At 46.3% G+C, this 16,345-nt stretch overlaps 7 protein-coding genes across 7 annotated transcripts; 3 read left to right on the top strand and 4 right to left on the bottom strand.

Annotated features, from left to right (window-relative positions):
• Positions 1–3,290: 3,290 nt before the first annotated feature.
• FOMMEDRAFT_133015 (regucalcin) lies at positions 3,291–4,691 on the bottom strand (the record flags this gene model as incomplete). The annotated part of the gene is made up of 8 exons (XM_007265103.1): positions 3,291–3,451; positions 3,526–3,629; positions 3,685–3,849; positions 3,904–3,944; positions 4,003–4,248; positions 4,297–4,389; positions 4,452–4,510; positions 4,625–4,691. The coding sequence occupies 8 exons, from the start codon at positions 4,689–4,691 to the stop codon at positions 3,291–3,293; spliced, it is 936 nt and encodes a 311-aa protein (XP_007265165.1).
• A 235-nt stretch (positions 4,692–4,926) lies between these two features.
• FOMMEDRAFT_105658 (acyl carrier protein) lies at positions 4,927–5,696 on the bottom strand. The gene is made up of 5 exons (XM_007265104.1): positions 5,438–5,696; positions 5,290–5,370; positions 5,175–5,232; positions 5,079–5,108; positions 4,927–5,019 (listed from the first exon to the last, which is right to left on the bottom strand). The coding sequence occupies exons 1-5, from the start codon at positions 5,636–5,638 to the stop codon at positions 5,012–5,014; spliced, it is 378 nt and encodes a 125-aa protein (XP_007265166.1). The 5' UTR covers positions 5,639–5,696; the 3' UTR covers positions 4,927–5,011.
• Positions 5,697–5,901: 205 nt separating this feature from the next.
• On the top strand, positions 5,902–6,694 carry FOMMEDRAFT_82225 (ribosomal protein L17; the record flags this gene model as incomplete). The annotated part of the gene is made up of 3 exons (XM_007265105.1): positions 5,902–5,966; positions 6,019–6,106; positions 6,170–6,694. The coding sequence occupies 3 exons, from the start codon at positions 5,902–5,904 to the stop codon at positions 6,692–6,694; spliced, it is 678 nt and encodes a 225-aa protein (XP_007265167.1).
• A 620-nt stretch (positions 6,695–7,314) lies between these two features.
• FOMMEDRAFT_154646 (GroES-like protein) lies at positions 7,315–9,222 on the top strand (the record flags this gene model as incomplete). Its single annotated transcript, XM_007265106.1, has 11 exons — positions 7,315–7,344; positions 7,405–7,545; positions 7,606–7,722; positions 7,781–8,012; positions 8,064–8,166; positions 8,225–8,279; positions 8,339–8,546; positions 8,610–8,682; positions 8,736–8,798; positions 8,855–8,998; positions 9,060–9,222. 11 exons carry the CDS (start codon positions 7,315–7,317, stop codon positions 9,220–9,222), a joined length of 1,329 nt encoding a protein of 442 aa, XP_007265168.1.
• A 154-nt stretch (positions 9,223–9,376) lies between these two features.
• Positions 9,377–11,044, bottom strand: FOMMEDRAFT_139805 (uncharacterized protein). Its single transcript, XM_007265107.1, has 3 exons — positions 10,645–11,044; positions 10,375–10,575; positions 9,377–10,308 (listed from the first exon to the last, which is right to left on the bottom strand). The coding sequence occupies exons 1-2, from the start codon at positions 10,851–10,853 to the stop codon at positions 10,401–10,403; spliced, it is 384 nt and encodes a 127-aa protein (XP_007265169.1). The 5' UTR covers positions 10,854–11,044; the 3' UTR covers positions 9,377–10,308; positions 10,375–10,400.
• Positions 11,045–11,411: 367 nt separating this feature from the next.
• Positions 11,412–13,558, top strand: FOMMEDRAFT_120720 (uncharacterized protein). Its single transcript, XM_007265108.1, has 9 exons — positions 11,412–11,721; positions 11,772–12,223; positions 12,286–12,315; positions 12,382–12,409; positions 12,476–12,564; positions 12,621–12,748; positions 12,805–12,873; positions 12,933–13,406; positions 13,467–13,558. The coding sequence occupies exons 2-8, from the start codon at positions 12,104–12,106 to the stop codon at positions 13,399–13,401; spliced, it is 933 nt and encodes a 310-aa protein (XP_007265170.1). The 5' UTR covers positions 11,412–11,721; positions 11,772–12,103; the 3' UTR covers positions 13,402–13,406; positions 13,467–13,558.
• Positions 13,559–14,126: 568 nt separating this feature from the next.
• On the bottom strand, positions 14,127–15,988 carry FOMMEDRAFT_27522 (uncharacterized protein; the record flags this gene model as incomplete). The annotated part of the gene is made up of 7 exons (XM_007265109.1): positions 14,127–14,355; positions 14,421–14,634; positions 14,691–14,860; positions 14,918–15,315; positions 15,370–15,449; positions 15,568–15,633; positions 15,934–15,988. The coding sequence occupies 7 exons, from the start codon at positions 15,986–15,988 to the stop codon at positions 14,127–14,129; spliced, it is 1,212 nt and encodes a 403-aa protein (XP_007265171.1).
• Between the last annotated feature and the right edge of the window lie 357 nt (positions 15,989–16,345).

A 16,345-nucleotide genomic window follows, 5' to 3' on the forward strand; every position in this document is an offset into this window, starting at 1 on the left:
TCGCGTTCCATTCGGCGTACGCGATCTGGGGCCAGAGTACGTACTACTATTGTACCGTATCAGCAACTTTGAACGTAAAGTTGATTTCGTTTCGTTCGGCAAGAATTCCTCTTTGCTGGTCAGCGCAAGCTCCAATGACATTAATGCTTCATCTGCCTTCTCAACTCCGTCACGAGACCGCCCTGGCGAGGGTACGAGAACAAACGTATCGCCCTCAGCAGGCCAAGGTTTCTCGTTATTTACGAGTGAAAGCTCCAAGGACATCGGCACGAGTTCACCTACATCTTTCACTCCATATCGTAGTGGCGCTGACTTTGCCGCGAAGATGAATGTGACCCCTCATTTGGACCATGTGCTCTCATTTCACCAGAAAGTTTCGACGCCGACATTCGCGCCTGATGTTTTCTCATCTTTCCGACTTGAGGCTGATACATCTGGATCACGCGACAGCGTCTACTCGTACTTTGGGAATTGGCGTTTCTATTCTCCTAGTCCAAACGATGCTCTTGACGGCGACTTCCCCCCTAACTCGTCGGAGGAAGCGTCACTCAGCGATAACGACTCCTCTGAGGAAGGTCATCAGGTCGTCCTTCTTCGACCTTATTCTCTACCATTAGCGGCAAGATCCGTCCCATCTTTGTCAAGTGAGAACGTTATCCAAGGCCGTGAGGCAAAAGTCGATCAATTTTGCGTAATTTCCCGGAAACGCTCCAAATCATTATCGGCCCTTCATACTTCCTCAGCTGGTTCCAAACGCGGAGGAACAAATCCGTACTCGCTGCCTGCCTCAAACCGGGACCACAAACGCGCATTTAGCATAAATAGTTCTTACGAAGCAATGCGCTTCGCTTCTGGTTCCCCTGATATCTCTGAAGCCGATACGACGATGTCGTCAATTGGGACTTACGAGATGGTTGGAAACTTTGATAAATCTGTTCGGAACGGCAAGCGTGCGATTGCACGTTCGAAATTAATCACTAGACCCCTCGAAAAACTACAGAAGGCGGTGAACCGCCTGTTGGCCTGAAAAGTCCCAAGCTATTTATGGCTTTCAAACTGCAACCGCAATGTCTACCTACGAAATAATGGAGAAGAATTAGACAGGAACGCATGTAAGAATCTCCCCCTCCCCCCCCACTTCTGTATCGTAATATGCTATAATCCCTCGCCACTGTATCGTTTGCTTCCTTTTGTATTTCACACACTATGTACTAGACGTAATCACAGGCCACTAATAGTAATATTTCTCCCCGCAGAAGTTCGCATTCCTGCCGTCACTGGAATTATAACAGTAGGTAGAATGAATAAAGATACAAGCGAATAGGAACATGTTTGTGACCAGCACCATGGTATCATAAGGCTTCTCTTATGAAACCACTTTCAGGTTTCTGCGGTAATTCGGCGTTCGTTAAAGAACCAAAGGGACGATACACGATAGCTCCGAATCAATTAGATGGAGGACTGGAATTCCGACTTCTACGGATTGCTTCATCGCCTGGAGCCAAGTACATGGCGAAAATCACTGCAACCTGAAAAGCGACATGTGTGGAAAGTAGATCCGACAGGGAAATTAACAGCTTCTTATTTAAAAATTTAGTCAGAAAGATGTTTGGTGGGCGCGCGTGGTTAGTTAGCGAGACAAAAATAGCAGGTATATAATGAATTGGTTTTAGATATGTTGTTTGGCCTTGTTTGGCCCTGTTGCAACACAACATTTTATGTCTTTGACGTGTCCCTCGCGTCCCGTAGATTCACGGCAGAAGGATCTGACGTCCTAGCATTTTAATCGATGCGAGTCAGATTAAATGAAAAACAATGCGCAGTCGTTGTCCCTGTGCTTCTCGGGACGGCATCACCTCGAGCTCTCCACAACGCTATCACTGCATTTTTTTTCTATGGCACTTGGATCGGGATGTGGGGCTAAACTAAAGGATCCAGGTGTCGTACTAGTGTATTAGTCTGCATTGTCCAACCCGTGAGCTGGCAAGCTTGCCATTGAGTTGGTCGGTCAATACATGAGTAAGCTATGATGGACTGTGGGCTTTCGGCCTCAAATGGAGAAACCCCCCCTGCTCACTGGGCATGCTTGTCAAAAGCTAGATCGCGTAAAGTCAGTAGCATTTCCGAATACCAACATAGTGGGGGGCCGGATCTATTTCAGGTATGGGGTGATGGTCAAGAGTCCCTTGGATAACCCATACAACCAAAAACTTCCGCGGCAAAACCCAGGAGCGAAGTCCTTCGAGGGAAGGTTGAACACTGGCGCCCATATTCTCGCGCGTGGGTAGCGCATTTCCGTTATCGATGAGTGATGCGTGAAGGGCCTGAAGGCCCAACGTCACTGGCCTAACTTGGGGACGCGTTGAAAAATGCTCTACGACCCATTTCAGGGACAGGGTTGCACGTTTAAATAACTAACTTTCGCCAAGTCTGTGTGCATGGTTTTTTTAGCTAGACACGCCCTGGCGAATGGGCACGACTCATTTTCGTGCATTCCTACTGATGCCTGGTGACCAGGGGATATGGTTTGAGTTGGAGTAGAATCATAACGAGTGCGAATGTTCCGCCGGGCCCTCCTCCGACCTTCGGGCCAATAAAGGCCGTGAAAGTATACACAAGACAATAGTCGCTGATCTCTGTCGCGTATCTTGCCGCAAGATCTGAGCAGACCAATCCATCTGGAGAAGACGAGGGGGATTATGACTCGTAAACTGATATGACTGCATTTCTCACTACTAGAATTGAGAACACACCGAATGAACCTCAGAAGAAGCACCCCCCTCTAGCTCCGCCGCGGGCGACGATTTTGGGGCTTAGTGAGTCCACTCTTCTCCGAATTCCGCTCTTCCTATATCAGAGGAACGAAAGAAAATCAGGCTTAAGCTTCTTCGACTCTGGCACTAGCATGCACTGTAAGTCACTTCGAATGTCGCTTGTTTAGCAACTCAAACTTGCCAATCGGCACTAGCGACGATCCTCCTAACTCCCTTTCGCGGGTTGACGTTGCAAGTTATTCGAGACAACGCCCAAAGATGTATTAAAGCAATCGCATCCTGGACCATGACTCTGATGGAGTTCAGGTGGGTCATAGGCACGGAGCTTGTAGACAATAAAACGTGCGGCGAATACACTATTTGAGCAAGTTTCGCAGCGGGATCCACGTCTAAAAAATGCTTCCGAGACACTTTGGCAGTAGTAATTTGATCATGTTCCTTTCAGACGAATCTAGGCAACCTCAGAAGAGAGAATCCATCGGCGATATACAGGAGAAACGAAAGCAGCACGCAGTCTCACTGCGCAAATTTGTACCGCCATTGCCCTCCCTTAAATCGACCGGATAAATCAACCTGAAAGACATTACCGGAGTCGGGAAATTGCTGTTGTCTCGACGCGTCTCCGCCTATCGCTCCGCAGTGCGCTGTGGTTACGAAAAGTTGATCGTTCTGGACCCCTACGGAACAACGGGGGTAGCGGGAAGTCTGTAAGAATACTTCTCTCGTTTCCTTTAAAATTAATTGGAAATACCTCCAAAGGAGCAGGCGGTGATATTGAGCGCAGTAGGGAAGTGAATTTCAAATAGTATAGAAGACCCATCTGCTGAGTGCCGCACTACTTTTGAGCCTCCCCAGCTTATAATTTTTAAGGTTAGTCCAGTGCGAAAGGGGCAGGAAAATAATTCTTTACCGAGCACTCCAGACACAACCTTCGCTATCAATGCATAGACCGTCAGGATAAGTCCCTTTCGGGAGTCCAAGTGCTAAGGTATCAACGAAAAGGCGTTTGTTCGAAAGGACGCCATCATTGTAATCATACGCATAAATTCGATTCACCAAGGAATCCGTCAGGTACCTGTACAAAAACAGTTAGTTCAAAGCTTGCTTCAAACCCAGATAAGCTGTATACATCGTCTTCTCATCGGCACTCCAACCCAAACCATTACAGTCCTGAAGAGTAATTATCTTGATATATGGGGCCTAAGAGTAGCCGACGGTGTTTACTTACGGTAAACGGACCCGCATCGACGAGAGTTGCCGTACCACTACTCGGGTCGTACCGATACAATTGCCCAGGTATCTGCGGGTCCTTCGAGCACACAGTCCCGGCGAAGAAACGTCCGGACCTGTCGCATGCGCCGTCGTTGAACCTAACAAAATTTACCTGATCTGGTGGAAGAGGTTTGCTGACGTAGGTGAGTTCGCGGGTTTGAGGATCGATCAGGGCAAAACCTTGTGCGGCAGCGCACGCTAGCTGCCGAGTCATGAGAATCATTTCGGGGACAAAGAAGGACAGACGTACGCCCTGACCATCATGGCGAAGAGCAAGGCACGACACGGCCTCGTTATACTGGTCGACTTGGAGCTCCTTGGTAATTGTGTTAAAGTGCAGGACCTTTATAGTACCAATGAATGAGCAAGCAAAAGAGCTTCCAGAAGGTGGGCTATTGCTTTTACCCGCTTCTCGACTATATCGACGAAATGTAGTGTAGCAGTAGAATCGTCATACAGCGGGCCTGCGAAGAAATGGTGCCGTTTAGCGGAAGAATAAAAGAAAGAAGAGACTTGATTTCGTTAAACAGAGTCAATAGGGGGAGGGGGGACGAGTCTTGTGGATGCAAGAATACTACCTTCGCCCAGGGTGCAATTGCAGTTTATCAATGGCTTGTCGACAGTGAGGGAATGATCAGGAGACATTGCGGGGTCAGTGGGTGAGATGATATGTCGACTGCACAGCTCTGCCTTATAAGCTTTTTCTTTTAGATCTAGATACCCAATAATTGCCTGTTTGTCACGTGTCCAGCTGTGGCACCGGATCAGTGTTTTGGAAGAGCAGGAAACAAATCATTTGCGCGAGTCTTCCCAGTAAGGTTTTGATTCCATTTCGGCGATCGCAAGCGGTTCATTTATCGCAACAGTCAGAGTTCGGTAGAAGACAGCACACATATTTGGAACTGGCCAATGCAGGGGTGTCATTATTGCATGAGAGAGCTACATGCGATGGGTAACACGGTAAATTATTTCGCTGGAACATGCCAAAGTAAGCCAAAGAGCGATTGGTAGAAGACATGACCGAAGACTCACCGTCCGGAGTTTTGGCGATGTAATCAATTGCTGGAAGCGAACAGCACCACAACATGAGTACAAGAAGCTGCCAAGGGAACGTTTACGCGTACAGACCTTGTTGAACAGTTTGGATTTCATCAGCCTCTGCGTCCGGAATCTCAATACCAAATTCCTTCATGATCAGCGCAATGAATAGTTTGTCCATGCTTCGCAAAATGCTGAGTCATACCTCCTCGACAGCCATGACGACCTCCACCGCGTCTAAGCTGTCCAATCCAAGGTCGCCTGCAAACGATGCGGAATCGGTAACCTATGGAAAAACATTGATGAGAGGCTGAGCAGCTGCACGAATGAAAAGCAATAACACCGCGGCTGACCTTGGATGGATCAACCTTCTCGAAGGACTTGACCACGTCGAAGATTCGCGCCTGGATATCTGACCTGGAGAGAGCTGCTGCCGCCGAGTATGCAGCACGTTGCAGAGCAAGATTTTGTCGCGTGAAAAGCGCAGCCCGTGGGATAGCGCTCACTGGACGAGCACGCGGTATAGAACGAAAGGCAGCACGGAGGAAAGTCATTATTTTCCGACGACGTTTTTGCAGTTTTGCGTAGCGCGTCAGAGTTTGTGTTAAGGTCAAGTTGGTCGGCTGTTTCCGGCTCGTTTTCAGTTTCAGGGCCGGCGCGCCTTCCACTACCGGTTTGCGAGTGTTCACTTGCTGCCACTCTACTTGTCCGTTCGCCGTCTTCACGGTTCATATTCATCAACCCTCTTCGCGGGCACCCACTAAATCACTGGGTCCAGTAGGGTTCATTATAACCCTTTACAGCCGCTCTCCCCATAATGAAGCATGGCGTAGCATTTCGGAAACTTTCGCGGACTTCGTCTCATAGAATGCTCATGCTACGGTACGGTCGTGACACCACGCTTTTCTTCTTTTAATAGCGATCTAATTCTAAGCAGGAACATGGTCACATCCCTCATAGAGCATGAACAAATCAAGACGACTCTTCCAAAGGCTAAGGAGGCTGCAAGACTCGCAGAAAAAGTGTGCTGCCAATGTAATTACTTCTCGCGGCATAACGGCAACTTAAGATGTGTTTTATTGTAGCTTATTACACTTGGCAAGAAAGGCGATCTACCAGCGGCTCGAAAAGCTCAAGGTTTCTTGCTTGAACACACCTTAATTCCCAAGGTGTTTGGTGCTCTGGCACACAGGTATGCAAATCGCCCAGGAGGATACACACGTATCCACAAATTCGGCAACCGAAAAGGCGACAATGCTCCTCATGCGATTCTGGAGCTCGTCGACAACCCGCGGGACCTGCGATTTGAAATGACCGCCCGAGCAATAGGCTGGGAGCTCCTTGGAAACTCACTTTCTCGGGGCTCGGAGCATGTTGTCACCAATGGTATCGAAGGTGTCGAAAAAGTCATCAAACACGAAAAAGCTGCTGTGAAACCCGGTTTTCTGCACGAGGGGATTGGTGGTCGATTACGGCGAGTCACACAGGAAAACTTGAGGAAAGTGCTTCGATACCGGCCAAGTACAGGAATGAGAGAGCTAAGTGCAAAAGCCGAGGAGCACATTGTTCGTACTTTAAATGCCATCTTTATCTTGACCTCGTTGCATTGACATTGCCTTCTTAAATAGCAACGTTTGATTGCTGAGCCGCTGGCACATCCGAAGGTACGCCTGGAAGTCGAGGCGATAACAGCGTCAGAGGAGGCGGACCGTGCTAAGATGGCCGCGGCTTTTGACGAGGGTACTCGGAGACAACTTCGTGCTGGAGACCGGTTACCAGCTTCAGATAAAAGCGCGACGTCTTCAACGTATGGTGCTCTGAACAGGAGACGTAACCCTGGACTTGGGCTCCCAGGAGCAGGATGGTATGAACGCCAGCGGGCAAAATTAAGGGACAGAGAACGAACAAGTGCTTAGGTTGTTATGCGGACACGTACCTTTGTGACTTTTGTCGTAAGCTCAGACTACTGTAACAAACTCTGTTCTAATGTCCATGATGAATATGAGGGAGAGGCTTGTCGGCTCTAGCCGAAACTGATGTATCATCACGTGATCGGCGTCGGATGGTCTTGAAAAGCTCCTTGATAATGCAATGTATGACGTCCGCTATGAGCTAGCTTAATACTAATAGCCATGCGCACTCCAAGGAAGGACATTCCCTGTCCGATATAAAACGTGCTTAATCATGCAGTTTCATATCTTATACTACGCTCATCATACCATTAACAGCAATGCAAGCAGCAGCAAATACAATTCAGAATGTATGTATAACCCGGTCATTCGAAGGATATTCATAACGTTCGATAACTTCTCCCGGATAGCACATGGGCCCAGTCCTGGTCGATGTCACGCCTCAGTATAGAGGTCGTGTGGACGAAAATGGGTCTCAGATGATCATGAAAGCCCTCGCATGGATGGGTGTCGAAGATGTTAAAATAATTGATGCCCCAGTCCCAGATGTGGTAGGCTTGAGCATCTACACGGGTTGTTTCTTTCAAAATTTATGCACAATCTCCTCTCAGACCGATCCTGATGATGTTATTATTGCTGTCACGGGAACGACAATCTGCGGAAGCGATCTGCATTTGTATCACGGAGAGATATTAACTCTGCAGAAAGGGGATATCCTTGGCCATGAGGTTTGGCATCGTGTCGTTCCCTGTCAATTCTTTTCCATTAATATTTGTTCCACTTTAGTTCATGGGAAAGGTTGACAAAGTTGGCCCAAACGTCAAAAACCTCAAGCCAGGAGACCGGGTAGTGGCCTCGTTTCAAATTGCCTGCGGAAAGTGTGAATATTGCCAGAAGAAATTGTCGTCCTTCTGCGATCGTACGAATAATTCTAGCCTTCAAAATGCCATGTATGGTCATCGCGATGCCGGATTCTTTGGCTATTCACATTTGACAGGAGGATTCGCGGGTGGCCAAGGTAATACACTAGGCATTTATAATTTAAAATCGGACTGACACTAGTCCTTAGCTGAGTACGTTCGTGTGCCATTTGGCGAAGTGAACCTGCTTCCAGTCCCAGGCGGAGTCACGGATGAGCAGGCGCTTTATTTGTCAGATATACTTCCCACATCGTAAGTTCTTAATCTAAACCCTTATTCCACGAGCTGAGTGGTGACCGCACATTGTTAGTTATCACGCGGTTGTCGACACAGGCGTAAAGGAAGGAGACATCGTCGGTGTTTGGGTGGGACTTCTTTCAGCTCCGTCCGTTCATTAGAAAAGCTCATTGGTGTAATATCTCAGGGTTTGGGTCCTATTGGCCAATATGTTGCCCGTTGGGCCAAGTTGAAAGGCGCAAAACGCGTAATTGGCATTGACCGCGTTCCCGAACGTTTGGTTTTTGCTGCGGAGAAGTCAGGTGTTGAGCCTATCAACTTCCAAGAGCACACGGACGTCGTCAAACGTATCCAAGAACTTGTCCCCGGCGGCCTGGACGTTGCCATTGATTGTGGTAGGCCATTATCCTATTTATTGTCGCAGAACTTCTTTTCATGATTCTTTATTTCATGAACAGGTACCTTCCATGAGCCGAAGACGATCGCACACAAGGTTCAGAAGACTCTCATGATGGAAACTGACGTACCAGAGTAGGGCAGATTACACACTTAAATGTCGTAACGCCACTTATCTATTGTAACAGAATTGTCAATGAGATGATTATGTCTGTTAGGAAGATGGGTCGCTGTGGAATAATTGCTGCCTAGTATGTTGAGTTTGTTCTTCGAGAAGCTTGTCCTAACCAATCCCATTGTCCTACAGTGCGGGCTACACCAATAATTTCAATATCGGAGCACTAATGGAAAAAGGAGTTCGCTTCATCGGCAATGGACAAGCTCCTGTCCATTTACATTGGGAGACCATCCTCAATGAGTACATCATTCCAGGAAAGTTTGACCCGACATTGTACGTTCAAAAGATAGCCTTTCTTAGTGCCTCTGATCCTCATTAACGCATATTAATGCAGCATACTCACGCACCGCGTACCTCTCGATGATATGCCCGAGCTTTACAAGGCATTTGATCAGCGCCAGTCGGGTGTTCTGAAAGTCTTTGTGGAAACCCGCTTCTCGTCACCTCCGTCACCTGGATGTCCGACGACTAGCCGTGTTAAAGATTGGACGACGTGAGATTTTTAGGATTGCACTAATTTCGAATATATTGGCATGGGTTCGAGAGCACATTGATGTATGTAAAACATTGTACTGTACGGAGGTTTTATATAATACAGAACTCCAAGATGTTTGATACTGAAATTATTGAAGAAAACCAAAAATATTGTCCGAGTTTGATACAAGTGACGGCAGATGGTGGGACTGTTCCAATTTGGTCTGGTTTTCCATATTGGGATAAACTGATGAAAATGTTGGATTTTCTACCAGTGTCGGAAAAAAGTATGTAAAGGACGAATTCTTAACGAAAAGCTGGAAGGAGAAGTTCCAATATGACAACCATACGGAACGGAATTAGATTACGAAGATCGAAACTTAGATTGCATTTGCAAGCAAGAGTTTATTGTTAAATCACCTTTGCAATGCGGTTGACGCGTGGCAATAGGGTAATGACGGGGGGCGAGAAACTCGTGTAAGTTAGCAGATTAGTCGGCCGCAGACAGGAGTTGTTCCTGATGACGGAGCTGCCCGTGTCCTTAACTTCGAAGGCACGCACAGAACATGCGGTTGGTTGCCCTTTCTTTGACTTGCTCAGCTCTCCCACTGTCTGGCAGCATTCCATCCACTTTCTCAGTTCTCCAGGGCATCCGAGGTGCGAAAAGGCAAGAGAAACACCTGTATTCGTAGTATTCACATGCGGATAAAGCACGGCGGATAACCAATACCATTAGTCGAGAACTCGAAGTCGCAAGAAGAAAGGTCCCAACGGTCAGTCGCCTCGGCTCGGGTCCTCTTCTTTCTCTCAGCAGTTCCTGTTAAAGCTTTCACGGGGATCACCTGATGCCAGGGGAACCTGTGCACCGACGTGGATTGGGAACGGATGTTGGCCTGTCCGTGTCTCCCGGATGTGTGCTCGCTCCCGGCTGCAACTCAGGCTAATCGTCTCTATGAGACTCTCTCCAACGAGATGAAATATATACGACGGAAAACTAAGGCACTAAATGGCTGTATAGGTCGAGGAAGGATGGCGTGGGGAAACGAAAGCGTTATTGTTGGTTCGCCGGGCCTTGCGGTATCATGACGGGTATCAGGAGGTATAGAACACTGAGGGGGTGAGGTGATAGTGGGGTCAGCCCTCTGATTTCTTGCACTATATTTCGGCGTACTAACCACTCTGTCACATTGTTTACACGAGACTAGGGATCGCTGTAGTCGAAAAGGCAGAATCGTGTTTCTCGGAAATGTCGGTCGACAGTGATCCCATTTACCGGCGTCCGTGTGCGTGTGGTTACGAGTTGAGGAGGCCAGGGAGATGAACCAGGTAAAAATAGCTGTGAAAGACCGCAGACGACGTCTCGCCATGCTCGCGCCCTGTCGATTCAGGAGGCAGTAGTGAGCACCTCCCTTGCATTTGATAAAACAGATGTATGCCCTACTGACGTTATGTTTACAACTTTCGACCTGGTCTTGACTGTGTACTTGTAGGTATCGCCAGCGTCCAGTACAAGTGACATAGTCTCTCCCGGGTTTAATAAAACGATTCTGTTTGAAGGACGCCCATAGTCTCTGAGTAATTGCACAGTTGCGGAGTCATGAGTATCATTCGTAAAGTCCAGAATTACTTCATACGACTGAGAAATGGAGGGCATTGTAATGTCAGTCGGGAAGAAGGTACGAGTCTCGGGAGAGGTGTGAGAGGGGACGAGTATGAGAAGTGAATATAGTTTAGCTAGCGAGGTGTCACTCCGGGTTCAGGATACTAGCGCGCGGCCCGACTAGACTTGAATGGGTAAGCAGGAAGCACTGAGCAGAAGAGAGTGGGCTTTATAGAGACATTGACAGGAAGGAAAGAGCCTCGGGAAGATTGTGTGGACAGAAGGAAGGTCGACGTATTAGGTGCACTGTGTTGTTGAGTTGAGCACACGTTTTTTCAGAACCGCAATTGTCGCGTAGCACACTGAGAGGTGCGAAGTTCCCATACAAATTGTCACCTTTAGTCACGACAACTCTTATTGTTCTGCGGTCACCCAACCGTAAACACTGGGAGCCCTTTATTTCGACGTAGCGCCGGAGAATGGCTTGAAACACCTCGGCTAACGGTTATGCGCGACTAAGAGTCAACAACGGATTCAAAAGAAACCGTATTTTCCCGCTTATCAAAATAGGAATCTGTTTTCTGACTCAGCTTTGTGACACTGACAACGTTGCAAGACTCTCACTGAGTCTCAGACGAGGATGAACGTTCAACACGTCGCCAATACGTTGCCCAGAGCTGTGCATTGTGCCTACTTTTGTAATCCTAAACTCTATAAGTCTTTTGTTACCCTCGGCTTCGAGAGGATCGAATCAGTTCAATCAGTCAGACGACCATTGTTTCCAAGTTTGGTTCCTCGACTTGCCGTGTTTTGTTGTGCGCGAGTCGCTTCAGTGCCAGCCGCTCCTCCCCTTCTTCTCCCATTATACCAAGGAGAGTTTAACAATTTCAATATTTCGGTGACAATTTCCGCCGGTTTGCCCGTAAGTACGCTAAGCGTCGTTTTCGTTTCATGTAATAACCTCAGGCACAGGCCGTTGGTTTCCCATGCATCGGCGCCTATAGACGGACTAGCGGCCTATAATATATATATAGTGCAGATCTTCACTGTTGCTGGTACAGATTTTGCTTCCGGTCGAGGTCGCCTCTTATCCAAAGCTTCTACGATGCGCTCGATCATCCCCGTGACAAAAGTGAAATCCTCTTGAACGTTGGTCAGTCAGAATGCTGACGTCGTTGTTAATGACGAACGTGCATCTCAAATGCAATTCCAATTTTGATCTATTGATGGACCTGATGCGCTTTTATAAAGTGACGGCCATGCGCAAATCTGTTCCTTGTCTTCCTTGACCTCAACCATATACCATGAAGCCATCTAGCGGCTGCATAGCTACCTTGTTTCTGTCTGCCTCTCTTTGTCTGGGAAGACCACGCATCGATGACCAAATCGCGTTTTTGGAGTCTGGCAATTCATCGCTGTTGAAGGTTTGCACATGACTAAAGCTTCTCTCGCTGGCTTTGGCTGCTCTAAGAATTCTTTCCCGCAGTACCCGTCGGACTTCACAAGGAACATAGTGGTGCGTACAATATGCCCTTTGGCTAATGCGCTTTAATGCCGCACGTTGCTTATCAACCGGTTGTAGCCCAAGCCAATGCATTCGCATAACGACTGTCTGCGCCTCTCATTAATTCATTAGCTATTCTATTTGTCTGACGGAAGCACACTTGCCTCCGAAGATTGGCGCGACGTACCTCTTTTGACGGCATTGAGCTTTGGTGCCGCTTCCGTAGAGGCAGACGTCTGGCTAATTAATGGGACGTTATTTGTGAGCAACTATACCAAGATCTCAACTTCCAACGCGTTTCATCGTGCATGGAAAAGGTCGGGCACGAATTAGCCGCTCTTTCAGATGACCGAACCTTCGATGCGCTCTATGTCCAACCGCTTGTTGGTATCATTGAAATGCAAAATCCCCAAAATAAGTTCACCGTGAACCAAACTTCCTTAAAGTACGTAGAAGCTCTATGAACTCTTTTATGTAAGCAAAGACTGCAATACATTTCAGTGGCGTCTTTGACATGGCTGGCGATATACCACTTCAACTTCTTGTTGACATTAAGACGGATGGCGTTGAGTATGGATTCCTTGTGCATGTCTTTCGGCAATCTGATTGCTTAAATTATTACAATCCAGAACACTACCTGCGGTCCTGCAAGCACTTGAGCCCCTTCGCGAGCGTGGATATTTGACAACCGTCAGCAATGGTTCTATCTCGCTGAAGCCGTTGGTTGTTGTCGGGACGGGGAATTCGCCGCTGGACCCAATCAAAGCTCTTGAGCCACGAGACTATTTCTTCGACGCGCCGCTTAACCAGCTCACTAACTCTTCTCTTAACATGACTTGGGATATCACACTCTCGCCGATTGCAAGTTGTGATTATGGTGCAGTGGTCGGTTGGAGTGGAATTGAAAATATTACCGATGAGCAGCGGACCACTATTGTGTCGTTGGTAAATGATGCGCATTCGAGGGGCATCCGGGCACGGTTTTGGGATACGCCGGGCTGGCCTATTAATGCAAGGACGAATGTGTGGCGGGAGTTGTTAGATGATGGTGCGGACTGGTTGAATGTGGATGACCCTGAGGCTGCCAGCCAATTTTGACCGAGGTAGGTAGATTGGATGCTTTCAATAAGTGTATTGTATCTGATCTTACTATTTTACTACAGGGATGTGTTATGGGCTAGTAAACGGTTTACTTTAGCTGGTTGTATTCAAAGAGTTTGTATTCTTGAACTCTACCAGTGCTACACATCGAACGAAGGTAAAGGTGGATATTCACCAAAAGATAGATGGATCAACCCGCCCTCTGGGCGTCGTATACTCGGCATGGAACACGGCAGAATAGAATTGAGTCGCTAACGGCTGTGTTGCCGCCGGAAGACCCGATGATCTCAAAGTGATCGCATCGTACATTTCACAGCACACTTCCAGTGCTAGAAAGCACGGATAAATCGACTGGTCTTCGTCCTCGTCGTTACAGACATTCATTCCATCCTTGTCGGCAAACTCGAGTATCGTGAAGAGATCCGGTTGCGAGATAAACCTTAAGCTCCACGAAGAAACTTTTAACCACCTTTTCTGCTCCTGGATTTCCGCTCTCGTCGATAGTTATGAAGCTCGTCTAGAGTAGTGGCAACACCTGAACTATTACTGTTTTCCTGCTTTTCGAACTCTTTCATATGCAGGTCCTTATAGCTGGCGCAAGACCGTAACGATCTATTCCTGGCTACCAAGCGTTGCAGAGAGCTTAAAGGGTCACCGTTCATTTCTATGTTAGTCAACTATTACACTGTATCCTGGTCCTCCAATCTACTATAGGTTAACGATCATATTTCTTTCGATACAGGTGTCATTTCGTGCTTGCTACTGCTCGAAAAAGGTAGTGCTTCGTACTCCTGCATGAATAGCGGACGGTCGCTTCCGACATGTCTTCGACAGCTGATTGAACTGTACTGTGTCCCTCTGAGGGCTGATTCCTGTTGAGACTCCATACGTGTAACTTTCTTTACGCATTGGTCCATGTTGATACGCACATAATCGATTGCCTTCACAATTCTAAGCAGTATATTTAGTGATGGTTCAAAACACTCATTGAGGACCCTAAATGGAGTGCAACTTACCGTTTCTTCTTGAATTGAATGTAGTCATCCAAAACTGTAGGCTTTGTATGCAAGTCTATTTGGCTTTTGGAGAAAACAAGTTCGGTAGCCTTGCCCACATGTCGTTGAATTGCATATATTGTTGGAAGAGACTGAATAGCAGTTGTTCCTGTTGCATCTGCTTGTGCACCACATATGTTGAATTCATACAATTCATAGTAATCCACCTTTGTTACTGCAAAATATATGAGCACAAAATTAGGCAGTATAATGCAAAATGTGATTTCTGACCAAGAACTGTATCCTTCCAATTCTCATGACAATCAGCCAGAAACGGGGTGCTGTATTCGAGGAATTGTGAGGCAGCATATGGTGTAATATTGAGTGATACACAGCAGCCCCATTCTGTGGCTATAGTCTCGAATCCGTCATTTCTTGCACTATTGAAATCAATCTCCCATCTATATTTGTTATCCTTTATTATAGGATTCAATATATCCATTACAGTAATGACTCACGTAAATGGATTTTCCCACATAAGAGAGACCTTCTTCATGACTGGCATATATTTCCAGAAAACTGAAGTGGTAGAGATTGAGAAAAAGCCAGAGGAATCATCAATTATGTTTCCAAGACAATCAAACACATTTTCCTTGAATCCTTGGGCTCCTAGGATGCCAAAGTCTCCAGCCTGTACTGATGTTTGGTAGGGAACATAGTCATGGTTTACTGCACTTTTCACTTCATCCTTGGAGGGCAGTGTCATTTTCTCTCCTAGGAGAGCAACACAGTTGACAATGTTGCGGATTTGCAAAACATGTGGCCTAGAGCCTGGTCCAAGACTCAATGAATCACTAATCTTGGTTTCACCACAGAGGCTAGATAAATATGTAGATATTGCCTTGGCTCCTGTGTCCTATAATACGAGTGTTTAGTTATTTATGTTTTTAAAGCAATGCAGAACACAAACCGAAGGTGGTACAAGTTTATGATAAAGCTCTAACAACATTGCTTGGACAGGCTTCCCTTTATTGTTGTCAGCTTTGAAGGCTGTTGTAGGTTCAAACACAACAACAATGTCATTTGAACGAGTCAAGGCAAAAGCTGCTTGCTTTTGTTTGCATGCATCTCAGTATATATCTTTAATAGAACGATAAATTGGACATACTTGAGCAAGAACAGCAGAAGCTCTTTTGTTCAGCCTTAGCTGATGTTGAATATGATAGATTGCTTCCTAAAGAAGCAATAAAGTCATTGTTGTCAAAGACAGATCATGTAAATCAACAATAAATCATACAGAAGCATGATTGAACTTAAATAATATATATTATTAGTTTAGTTTTTTTTTTCGTAAAAAAGGGGGATCTAGAATGACCAAATGAACTTACAAAATCAATTAACTTCCTTGAACATGTGATTGGATCTTGGTTTCTGAGCATACAATTGACAAAAGTACTAAAGCACTTTGTATCCACTTATAAATATTATCATCAATTGGTATGTTGAATTAGTCTGATCTTATGAAGCAACTTACTGTCTTTGAAGGCAATAAAGAGTGATACACTTTTCCGGCTCGAAAATCCTATCATTTGGGGCAAGTTGACATGACTATGTACAACAATAAGTATGAGGATTGTTCAAGTCGGATCTTTCAGCAAACTGACTGAAGACGTCTCCAGCCATTAATTTCATACAGCCATTCCTTAGAACATTTTAGTAGATTGCCTTGATAATGACTATTTACTGTCATTTTCATAAATATTGTCACACGCGCGATTTGTGATTTTCGTCACACTAAGTACACTCAAATACAAAATCTATCATAACTCAACTAATACTTAACCAAATTACATGATCTAAGTTGTAAAAATTATACTTTTAAAGTTTCTTTCATATTCCAGAAAAACATAAAGTAAAAATGAGCAAAATTTGAGTAAGATACAACA

The sequence above is a fragment of the Fomitiporia mediterranea genome (assembly GCF_000271605.1).
Source record: "Fomitiporia mediterranea MF3/22 unplaced genomic scaffold FOMMEscaffold_5, whole genome shotgun sequence".
In the NCBI taxonomy this organism is placed as follows: domain Eukaryota; kingdom Fungi; phylum Basidiomycota; class Agaricomycetes; order Hymenochaetales; family Hymenochaetaceae; genus Fomitiporia; species Fomitiporia mediterranea.